The sequence below is a fragment of the Portunus trituberculatus genome, chromosome 21 (genome assembly GCF_017591435.1).
Source record: "Portunus trituberculatus isolate SZX2019 chromosome 21, ASM1759143v1, whole genome shotgun sequence".
Taxonomy (NCBI): Eukaryota; Metazoa; Arthropoda; class Malacostraca; order Decapoda; family Portunidae; genus Portunus; species Portunus trituberculatus.
This window is the reverse complement of record NC_059275.1, coordinates 15467778-15480044: the sequence shown is the minus strand read 5'-3', so window position 1 is coordinate 15480044 and position 12267 is coordinate 15467778. Positions and strand designations below refer to the sequence as shown.

At 37.5% G+C, this 12267-nt stretch overlaps 1 protein-coding gene and 1 long non-coding RNA gene across 5 annotated transcripts in view; one reads left to right on the top strand and one right to left on the bottom strand.

The window, feature by feature from the left end:
* The first annotated feature begins 796 nt into the window (after positions 1-796).
* LOC123506968 overlaps positions 797-12267 on the top strand; it is a 28209-nt gene continuing 16738 nt past the window's right edge. The window contains exons 1-2 of the long non-coding RNA XR_006675557.1: positions 797-940; positions 8050-8136. This is a non-coding gene — a long non-coding RNA (uncharacterized LOC123506968). The remainder of the gene's footprint in view (positions 941-8049; positions 8137-12267) is intronic.
* Positions 7964-12267, bottom strand: part of LOC123506967 (double-strand break repair protein MRE11-like) — a 35968-nt gene continuing 31664 nt past the window's right edge. For all 4 annotated transcript variants that reach the window (XM_045259428.1, XM_045259427.1, XM_045259429.1 and 1 more), the window contains one exon: positions 7964-9398. In XM_045259428.1, coding sequence (XP_045115363.1) covers positions 9388-9398 — 11 coding nt within the window. In that variant the 3' untranslated portion in view covers positions 7964-9387. The remainder of the gene's footprint in view (positions 9399-12267) is intronic.

Here is a 12267-nt window from a genome sequence, read left to right as displayed (position 1 = left end):
TACGACTTGTTCCTTCGAGGTCTCTTGCTACACTCCTTTCCTCTGTCCTCGTCGGTGTCACACAGTGCCCTTACGAGTCTATTTCAGCTTATTAGGTAACGTTATCTACCTTAACCGCTAATTACCAATATATCCCTGATAATGCTGGCTACAAGCAATTCACACATGCATGCATTTATTTACACGGTACCGTATGACAATTATCCCAGGGCTGGCCAGTGCCCTCACCCATACACACACACACACACTCTTATCTCCCCGTGACCTCCGGGGTCACATCTCCGTCATGGAGGCCTAGCTCAGCGTCCCTTCCATTAAGGTGTGACAGTTTCATAAACACGAGCAACCAACACCTCGCTCACCCTTTAGCTAAAGTCTGCACATATGTACTCATATGTACTACCCATATGTACTCTCTTATGACGCTGCTCCACACTCACACAGGCACACGTACATATCTGGGAGGCTGCTGCAATACACCTTCGCAACACTATATATGTATATATATATTTTTTCTTTTTAGTTGTTCAACAGGTAACTTATATATCGTTTATTATTGTAGGTAGATTTTCTCACAATCTTAAGAATTACAGACACCACTCCTTCACTTGACTGCCCCTCCTTCTCATCCTTCGCTTCCCTCTACTTCCTGGTCAGCTGTAACTCATGAATATTTGCCTTCTAATTCATCTTGTTAATTTGAACTTTTCTTTGACAGGACAAACCTTTTCATTAATTGGAACTTTTGTTATATACCAAATTGAAATCAAGAGCAAAATGTTGTATTTAATAGAACTAGAATTTTGATTTTGATGGATGATTATATATATTTCGAAGCCTCACACCGCACTCCTCGACACCTCGATCTACGCGCAGTGATACACTACTTAGAGCCCCACTGATGCTCTTATAGTCGGTGGCAGGGGCGTCCTGAGTGATGGTAAGCTCGAGTTTGTCTCTTGTTTTATCTCTTTGCTTCTTGTATAGGCTGATATTGATTAGCTAAGTGTTCATTGATTGTGAGTGTAAGAACATACAGAACAGAGTCTCTTTCATTGGCCACGGTTCATACAAATCAGAAAGATTTTGAAACGAAGTATCATCGTGCATTATGAGGAACTGTAATGGCCACCAGCGCCGGGTCAGTTGTCGCTATCTGATGCCACGCTCTCTGGTTGCTGATGGCTGATATTGAAACGTACACTTTGGGCTCCCTAGAAATGCATTCAACTCTGGGTTATAGATTCAAGAGAGAGAGAGGGGGATGGAGGGGGATTTAGTTCTTTATATTTTTAGATTGGCAGTTGGCCCCAATGATTCCACTGTAAGTTATCCAATTTTGAAAGATCAGGCCACACTGTATAGCGTAATGTTTAATTTTGATTGGGTCACATTGTTATGTCTTGAGGGCTGCAGATTGTACAAGGTTACTCTAGACCAGTGGTTCCCAAACTGGGGGAAATTTGAAGCTACCTGGGGGGAAATAATTACACTACCTACTAACTAAAAAAAATCTGTCAAATCAAAAGTCCTTTTATTTGTTACTAACCGCTCTCTATGGCTATGCTTAGTTGTTACTAGTTACTAACTGCTCTCTATCCACTTTACTCTGTAACTATGTTTATCAGTATATTTGTACATTTGAAAAAGAAATTAGTAAATAGTCTCAGTGTGTTTTAACTACTCTTTCTCTCATACTCATGAAGGGGGAAATCTGGATGGTTGAACTGGGTGCAGGGGGAAATGACAGAAAAAAGTTTGGGAACCACTACAGTCTAGACCAAGGATTGTATATTCCTTGCTCTAGACCATGTGAGTACATTAGTCTGATTGTTGTTTCCTTGAGTGTCATGTATGGTATCAATGACTTCCTGAATATGATAATTTATCACTTTAAACACTATTATATCCTTAGTTATAAAAATACATGAATTTTTGTAAAAGATTATGGGCTAGCCTTTATAGTAAGCGAAGTTTTTTCAGGCAAAGATATATGTAACAAAGTAATTTGAAATTAGAGATTATATTTAACTTAAGAAATATTTAATATAGCTACTAGGTAGATAAGTTAAAAAAAAAGGAAATATGGATAGTGAAATGAATATGATATTAAATGGTTAAAGTGGAATACGTGCGGGTACAGTGATATAAGATAGTGGAAAATAGGAATTGTGAGAGTTAATGAATATGAATACATTGGGTATAATGGAATAAATAGAATACACATTATGAAAAAATGTTAAGCAGTTGTGAAATAATAGTATAGAAGTGATAACAATGTTGTTGTAGATAGATATACATTTGGACACTATGGGAGTGAATGCAATTAATTGTCTTTTTAACTTCCTTGGTAATGAAAAAAAAGGCATATTCATTCAAACATTTAATAGAATTTTCAGAAGAAATTTTAACATGTCCATATGCTTGGTCAGTATGTAAAATTGTATTGAAAATGGTTTTGAGTATATTTGCTAAGGTGATGAAAATCTCTTGTAATGGACTGCGATCTTAGGTTTTCTAACGTCTACAGTGGTCGTAATCTATTTCTTGGGGCACAATCTCCCATAGGTTCGTGGTATGAAATTTCCTATCATAGTGAGCTACCAATGGCAGGGATGTAGGGTTTATCAAGGTTTGGTAATCAACCATCTGCATTGTTGTATTTTTCTTTATCTTCTTACAGCTGTTCCCATTTAGGGTCACCAAAGTAGCTAACTATCCTTCTACAATATGTGCAGTCTTCTGTGGCTTCCTCTGTCTCACCCACCACTCTCATGTCTTTCACTACTTCCATGAATTTTCTCTTTAGTCTTTTCATTCTCCAGCTGGATATCTCCCATTCTCACATGCCCAAATCATCTCAATCTTGCCCATCTTCACACAACCTTATTCCCACTGTGTAGGATAGTCAGTCGCTCAAGTTAATTTCTTCCATCTGTTTCTATTCATTGTTTCCTCTTGTAGTCCAAGTTTATTCATGTCATGCTTCAGCATGTGTTTCCATCTTATCCTCTGTCTACTCTCACTCCTTCTTCCTGTAATTGGTATCATCATTGCCTTCTTCACTGGTTCTTCATCTCCTTTCATGTTTAAAATATCTCAATCTTTCCTCTCTTGCCTGCTCTTTTATGTTAAACATTCCTCACATTCTTCTTATATCTTCGCTTTCTCTTTTTCCAACAGTGTGATACCAACTATTCATTTCACCATTCTCATCTCTGTTCCTCAGTTACCATGATTCTGCACAGTGCAAAAGTACTTAGTCTTATTTCACTTTTGTATACTTTCATTCTCAATATTAACAGTAACTTCTCTCCGTTTATACCATGCTTTTTTCACCCTTTGTTTAACTGCCTTTTCCATACCTCCTTCCTCTGCTGTTACTGATCCAAGATATTTAAACTTTGACTCTTTTAAGTCTTTAGCTATCTTCCAATGTGATATTGATTTTCTCGTGTCCTTTTCTGCCTCTTACCATTACTTCCGTCTTCTTTGTATTCTTTTTTTTCCTTTTTTCTCCAGGCTGTCCTTTCATGTCAGATACCTTTGCTGTAATTCCTCTTTTGTATCTGCAATAATGACTAGATAGTCAGCAAAGAGCAACTCCCACAATTTATCATCATTGTGTCCAACACAATAAGAAACAAACAGAATCCTTGATGTAATCCTACTTCAATTTGAAACAACTCTGTTCCCATATTTTATTCATACTGTTGTCCTCACTTCCTCAATTCATCATCCTCACCATTCTTATCATCTTTTCTGGCACACCCCTCTTCCTCAGACTCCGATGCAGCACTTCTCTTGATATTCTGTTGTATGCTTTCTCCAAATCCACAAAACACCAATTAATAAACTTTCTGGTTTCCTTCAAGATATTTTTTGTGCATCTGTTTCACAATAGATGTTGCATCTGTAGTGTTCTTCCCACTCATGAATCCAAAGTTATGTTTGTGAATTTCAACAATCTTTCTCAAACTGCCTTCCATCACTCTAATTTTTTTTATGCACTCCAACAACTTTATACATCTGTAACTTTTTTTTACAACTCAGTATATCTCCTTTCTGCCTATAATTCAACTAATTCACTTTCCTTCCAGTCTTCCAGCATTTTTTCTGTACTCCAGATAATTTCTAACTGCAGGAATCCACTCATGACCAAGGGTTCCCATTACCTTTATCAGTTCTATTGTTACTTCAGATTTCCATCCTGCTTTTTCTGTCTTTCTCTTTTTGATTGCTACCTCTACTTCCCTTATACTAATGTCTAGTATTGGTCCTTCCACTGGTAATGCTTCACTCTGTTTCTCTTATTTTCCATATGGATGGTGACTCGTTCCCTGACGACCTTTCTTCTCTTCCCCACCCTTCTTTTCCCTCGCCTTCTGATTTATCCATCACCAGCCTTCATTTACAGTATGTACAAATCAAAATTATAAAAAAGTACATCAAAATTTTTATAAACTTGAGGTTTTGCTAAGGTGAGAACGAATTACCTGATTTATAGGTATCAATAGTCAAACTTTTTAATACTCAAACAGCCATTTGGAACTAATTAAGTTTGAGTATTGAGTCTCTTCTGAGTTTTGATTACTCTTAGCAATTTTGCTTCATCAGCAAACAAATAAATATAACTGGTTACCCCATTTTGTATATCATTTACCTGGAACATAAATGGGGACGAACACTGAGCCTTGTGACACTCCACTTGTTACATTACCCCAAGATGAGTATGTATCATAGTTCTCATCTCTGTCCTTAGTCCTCCTATGCTCTCCAACTTCCATAGTAGTCTGCTGTGAGGGACTTTATCAAAAGCCTATTTTATGTCCAGGTATACTATGCCCACCCATCCATCTCTGCTCTCCAGTCCTTCTATTACTCTTGAGTAGAAACTTAATAAGTTTGACACACATGACCTTCCTTCCTTCCCTGAACCCAGATTGTCTGTTTGATATAACCTACTCTTCTTTCAGATATTTAACCCATTTTCTTTGATAACAATTTCGCATATCTTCCCCACAACACTTGTAAGTGACACCGGTCTGTAATTTAATGGCTTGGTTGACTTTCCTCCCTTGAATATTGGGATTATGCTGGCTCTCTTCCAGTGATATTCTCCCTTCTTTTAATGAACTTGTAACCATTTCCCAATAATCTAACTGCTACTCTTTACATTCCTTTAGTGCCCTGCCTGATACACCATCTGGCCCCATTGTTTTTCTGACATACAAATTATCTAATAGTCTTCCAATATCTTCTTTGTGTATTATGATTTCTTGCAATCCTCAGCAATGCAATGTCCTGTTTGTTTCTGTAAATTCTTCTTTTTCAGTGAACGCAGTCTTGGAACTCTCATTCATTATTTCACTCATTTCCTTTGCTGTTTGGTATTTCTTCCCTCCTTTAATTATTTCTTTTATTGTTTCCTTATTCTTCATCTTACCATTTATAGATTTGTAGAAAAAGTTTGGGTTCATCTTTGCTTTTTTGCACCACATCTTTCTCAAAGTTTCTTTCTTTCTCTCTCTTCATCTTACCATTTATAAATTTGTAGAAAAGTTTGGGTTTATCTTCACTTTTTTGTACCACATCTTTCTCAGAGTTCTACCTCTCTCCTTACTCTCTAATATAGTAATTTCTCGCATCCTTATAATGCTGTTGGATGTTTTAATTTCTCTTCTTTATGAGCTTCTTCCTAGCTTTATCTTTTTCCCTTTTAGCTTCTGTACATCTGGTATTGTATGAAGCATGTATATGCACACTATAGATAGGTATGTATTTCTTCACTCCTTCGTTATATTTCTGTAGGAATATTTCATATTTTCCTTGTAGTATTGTCCTTCCGTTCATACTGTTCCTTCATTCATTCTACTCTTGCATAATTTAATCTTTTTTTTTGTAGTCTTCTCTGTATCTTATCCTGTCCTCTTCCAGCATTTCCAACATTGTTACATGATCACTTCTTCCCATTGGACTAAGGTATTGTATGCTAGGAGGGGTCTCTGCCTTTTTTTGTGAATACTAGGTCAAGCAATGATGGTTCCTCTTCCCCTCTGTACTGTGTTGATTTTTCCACTCACTGATCCAGTGTATTCACCATAGTTAACTGTAACACCACTTTGCTCCATGATCCAGTTACCCATTACTTCCATCTCTCTCCAGTTTACTCTTTTACATTCCAGTTTACTCTTTTACAGTTAAAGTCTCCTACTGATAGTATTTTTCCATCTCTTCTGATCATATTATCTAGGCACTCAATCACCTCTCTTTGCATTTCCTTATGTTCCTCAGTCCTCTAATGTATTTGTCTTAGGTAGCACATCTGTAACAATAATGATTTTCCTTTTTTTTCAATTTCTGTCTCGATTGTTACTCCCATTGTCTCCACCATGCCATCACCATATTGCACATCCTCCACACATATTATCACAAACCATTATCGGCACTACTCCCCCTTTTCCCTTCCTGTCTCTTCTCCAGCTATTATATCCCTTTTCTTTGAAGCTAACATGGATCTCCTGCTTTAGTTTTGTTTCTACTATGCACATTACATTTGGTCATTTTTCTTTCAAATAATCTCTAACCTCCAACACACTAAATAACAACCCATCTATATTAGTATAAGTCACTCTTGATTTCTTGCCTCTTCCATGACTTTCTTCTTCTGAAGATACCACTTCAGTCTCATACCTAGAACCCTCCAGCAGAAATTCTTATTCTCGATCTCTGTCCTTTTCTTGTTTTTTTTTTTTTTCCTTAGCTTCATTTCTTAACACTGTCTCTTTTTCCCTCTCTTTTAGGTTCATATATCTTTTTATCCATATATCCTTAAATTCAATATCATCAACCAGTTTCCCTTTTCTTGTCATAATCTCCTCCACTGCCACCTGCAATCTCATTCTCACTTTCATTGGTCTCTTTTCTCCTTCACTAAACCTTCCCAATCTAATCACTTCCTCCACTTCCTGGTCTACCTCCTGTATGCTGTCTTGGGCCTGTTTGATAATAGCTTTGCCCTGTTCTCTCTTCTTGCTCTTTCACAAACTTTTTTTTTTTTTTTCCTTCATCCCAAAAATTGGGATGTTCGGTGTTGGCCCTATGATGTGTTTGGTTTTATTCCCTTACCACGAGGCAAGATGAGGGGGTTGTAGGGGGTTCTGCTGTATACTAGGAAATGTGAAAGGGTTAGACTGTGAGTTTGGAAAGTTTGAGAATCATTCCAGAATACAGCATGTATTTTGTACAGGTTTCCTTTTGCTCTTGCAGAACTGTCACTCTAGTCACTTTTCCTAAGCCTATACTCTCTTCTTAAGCTCACAAGCACAGTATCCATCTCTCTATATGTATAGAGTTGACCCCAAGTATCTGAATTCATCAACTTTTACCATCTTCACACCCGTTAGTGTTATTCTAAACAATCCTAGTAATTTTCTCATTACTACTAAAATATCATTGAAGTTGCCAAAGATGAATTATTTCTTTTTCAAACTTACCCTGTTGTAAGTATATCAATTTGTGCATCTTATCATGATAAATAGTAAAATTCAACACTGTACCATTATTCAAGGATGACTAGCTAGGACACTCTGTTACATCAGCTGAAATACACCACTTATTTTAATGGAAACTCATCAGCGAGATTAGGCTGATATTTACTAGCATACAAAACGTCACTGCTTGAGAGAGAGAGAGAGAGAGAGAGAGAGAGAGAGAGAGAGAGAGAGAGAGAATCTAGGTATATGCAGTTTCCCTTTCTGTCCACTGAATCGGAGGAAGGATTAGTGGCTAGGCGAGTTGTGCACTGACTATCCTGGCTGGGACTTGAACCATGGCTGGTAGACTTGTAGCCAAGAGCACTAGCCACTGCACCATAGAGAATGCAAGGCAACCCACAAATCAGGATAAGTATTATGTTGGAAAGAAAAGCAGGCTGTATATTTTGCATGGTAATGAAAGATAGTTAAAAATAAATTTATTTATTTTCTAAAATGGATAATTGTGTCCATTGCTTTCTATATTGAGTAAACACACATCCCTGCATTACAGATGTCAGCAGGTGCCCCACCATGCACCAAGATCTCTCTTTTCTCTTCATTGAATTAAATAAACTTGTATGGCTAGAGAGAACTAACTGTAAGTATAACAAGGTACATGTTTTGGTCTGTGTGTGTTGTGTGGTTAATGAAGTAGGAATGTATCAGATGTCCAAATTCAGTGAAGATATATGAGACTTGCTTATGTTGTGGAAGTAATAGTTCAGAATTAAAATAATTTTTCTTTCAATTATAAAAGCTGAAGTTTGTGTATATTGCCTAAGACAAAAAGTGTTCCATATACATGTGCATTTTGTGTTGTTTTAGCTGTGGGTTAAAATTAGAGCGTGGTGGGACAACAGATACAACAGCCAGGCCAGGCAGGTGTTTGTCATAGAAACATCATGTTAACATAGTCCACCTCACTGTAAGTGTGCAGCATTTTTAATATTTGTATCACGCTCTTGACATGAAACTGCAATCAGCTGATCTGCTGCTATCCTCATTCCTTCCTCTTCCCTGCTGATGCAGTATACTATTATTTTGTCATTACAGTCATGCTATCATTGTGTTATGTAAATCACCTATCTATCTAGCAATACTTCATGGGATACTGTTGTTTTCCAAAATTTGTAGAAATGATGACCAAATAACTTACAAATTCATCATTGGACATCCTACATTAACATGTCTGATGAAGGCTGCCTGTTGTCACCTTGCTACATTTAAATTTCATTCCATGGCAAAAAGAAAGTCTCAAAATGCATGTGTATATAAAGCTTTTTCTACTTAGAATAACCAGTACTTTTGCCTTTAGCAATATCCCACAGAAACTTGTTACCCTCTATATAATATGAAAAACTGCCTCAGGAGGTAGATAAAATAGATAAAGCAGCCTTACTTTAGCCTTCAATTATGAGAACTGCTTAGCACACTGTATAGACAGGAAAAGAATAGGTCCTCTCTCTGGTTGACTAGGCCAATGCTTGTGTGTTAATATATGCATGTAGATACCTTTGTACTGGATGTCTACCAAGAATATAGATAATCAAATCACCATTGTACTCATTACTCTTGTCATGTCACTCAAAATAATCTTTTTTTAACTCATTTACATGGCATGTCATTTAGAACCTGTGAGAGGGTACTCTTTGACCACAGACAATTTGAATACAAGTCAGTCATTTGTGTATGTTTCTTTAACAACACATTTACTTTACCATATCTAAATAAACTAATGAATGGTTATAGTAACTTGGTTGAAACACTCCCATCAATGTTCTCTAAATCCTTCTTCCTCTTCTTTGTAGTGAAATTTCTATCTTGTCCCTCCTCACTGCTGTGGAGTCTTTTATATGAGACCTGAAACAGTTTAGTCTATATGAATAGTGGGTTTTTACTTGTATGGAAATACAATAATCATCCGCGTATCCGGATTATAGCAGCCAAGGCCCTGGCGGATATGCAAAATTTCCTCTCAACCCCTTATAAATTGTGAAAAAACATGTACATAACCAAAATGGGTGAGAAAACAATGAATGAAAGCACATTAAATGTATAATCTGGAACAAAAAAAATGGTACATAAGCAGTACAAGGGGGTGGTGGGATATACTCACAACAGTAAAGGCGGGGTCACACTAGAACTTTAACGTCAACTTTTGTCAATGCTCATCATCACGCACAAGCTCACTACTACCATTGTTGCGTTTGTCAACTGTAAAAAAACATGGCAACCCCTTCACCCCCAGCAAGTCATTATTTTTTTGTTGCTATTTTTGGCCTTTATTGCTCTCTATGAGAAACTCTTCAAACAGCTTTGTCCACTCATAAACAACAGAGCAGCTCATCTTGGCCAGTTGCTACTTGGAAGTCCTGCCTTGGAGTGTCGCAGTCCCAGAGAAATGTAAACAAACAACTGAACCACTTTTCACTGCTAGGCCAGAACAAATATATACAGTAATCCCTCAGGTATTGCAATTAATGGATACCAGAACGCCCCCACGAAAGATGAAAAACCGTGAAGTAGGATTTGCTCCCACTAGGAATTTTTGTGTATGTGTATGTGGGTACCAGAATGTTTAAAATATGTAAACAGTATTTATACTTTACATATACAGTGGTACTTCAACATACAATCGCCCTAACATACAATTTTTTTTATTTATGACAAAAATGTTATATAATTTACGCCTTGAAATACAACGATATTTTTAAGATACGATTAGTCATTGGTAGGTGGCGCAGCGATCACTCGGTTACCAGCGTCCACCCGAACATTCAGCCTGCGTTGTGTATTGTTGTTCATCCTTTGTGCATGTATGTGTCTGTGCTCCTCGGCAGAGTGTATTTTTTAAGTTTTGTGAACTCAAGACCATGGATCCCAAAAGTAAAAGTTTGGCGAGAAACACACAAAATAGCCTGTATTCACATACTGATTGCACTTAGAAATTCAATAAACAAGTGAGTACAAATGGTTTTCTGCCCACAAGCAATTCTTCCTCTTTGCAATGCAAAAAACCAGAAGTCTCTAGATGCCATGGTTACCAAAATATCACAGGTTGAATGAGGTAGTATCATCGGTTTACGTGGCCTTGCGTTCAATCGGGTTCAGCGGCCTTGGTTAGAGCAAGAAAAAACGGGTCCCTTGTATCCTATCTCTCTCTCTCTCTCTCTCTTGCTGTCGTCTGTTCTGATACCACTCATTCAAAAGTTGTCTCCCCTCCCTGTAACATGGTGAGAGACCTGAGGTATAGAAGTAAAGTAAGGCTTGTGGGAGAGGTGGCGGAATCAGACACAGTGAAATCACTCGCTACCATCCTCCATCGTTGGTGACACAGTTTACTCCTGCCCACAAGCAACTCTTCCTCTTTGCAATGCAAAAAGAAATAGAAGTCTAGATTTCATGGTTAACAAAATATCACAGGTTGAATGAGGTAGTATCATCGGTTTACGTAGCCTTGCGTCCGATCGGGTTCAGCGGCCTTGGCTAGAGCGCGAGAAAACGGACCCCTTGTATCCTCTCCCTCTCCCTTTCTATCTCATGTTCTGGTACCACTCTCATTCAAAAGTTGTCTCCCCGTAACATGGCAAGAGACCCAAAGGTATAGAAGTAAGGCGTGCGGGAGAGGTGGCGGAATCAGACACAATGAAATCACTGTCGATCACTCCTACCATTTATCGTTGGTGACACAGTGACGTAGAGCACATGTTTACTCCTGATGAGTGTTCCCAGATCACAAGCAAAGAAAACGGGAAGAAAATAACCAAAATATAGCCGTAAAAAGCCTAAACGTCTATCAACGTGCCCTGTGCCTTGCGTGATGGACGTCTATCGATGTGTCCCGAGTTTTGCTGGTTAAGTTGTTATTTTCAGCAATATAGTTAATTTATATTGTGCATACAATAAACATTGTATTTATCTTGTATTAAATCTATATTTGGTTGGTATTTAAAGCATGTTATTTATTTATTTATTATTTTTTTGGCGGGGTGGGGGTAAATTCATATCACAAGAACGAATTAATTGTATTTCCATTAATTTCTATGGGAAAAATTTATTTGATATATGATTTTTTTGATATACAACAATCGTCACGGAATGAATTAAAATTGTATGTCAAAGTACCACTGTACAGTATTTTACATTTACTTAAATCTATTTAATTATAAAATCTTATACAGCAATTATACCTTTACATTCTCTCTATACAGTAATTATACATTCTCTCTCTCTCTCTCTCTCTCTCTCTCTCTCTCTCTCTCTCTCTCTCTCTCTCTCTCTCTCTCTCTCTCTCTCTCTCTCTCTCTCTCTCTCTCTCTCTCTCTCTCTCTCTCTCTCTCTCTCTCTCTCTCTCTCTCTCTCTCTCTCTCTCTCTCTCTCTCTCTCTCTTTTTTTGATATACAACAATCATCACGGAATGAATTAAAATTGTATGTCGAAGTACCACTGTACAGTATTTTACATTTACATCTCTCTCATATACGATATGTAACACTCATCCTCTTCTGCCCTCTTTGATCATATCCAAAAGTTTCACTTTTTCACTTATGATCATCATCTTCCTCTTCCTCTTGGGCTCACTAGAGGAAGCTTTTGCAGGGACACAGCGCTTAGGCGACATTTTAAGGGCTTAACATATCACTACTTAAACAAAATAAAGTTACCGCGAACACAACACTAAGATACAGTATGAGAGACAGTCAACAACGTCGACGAGACTGGAAGACTG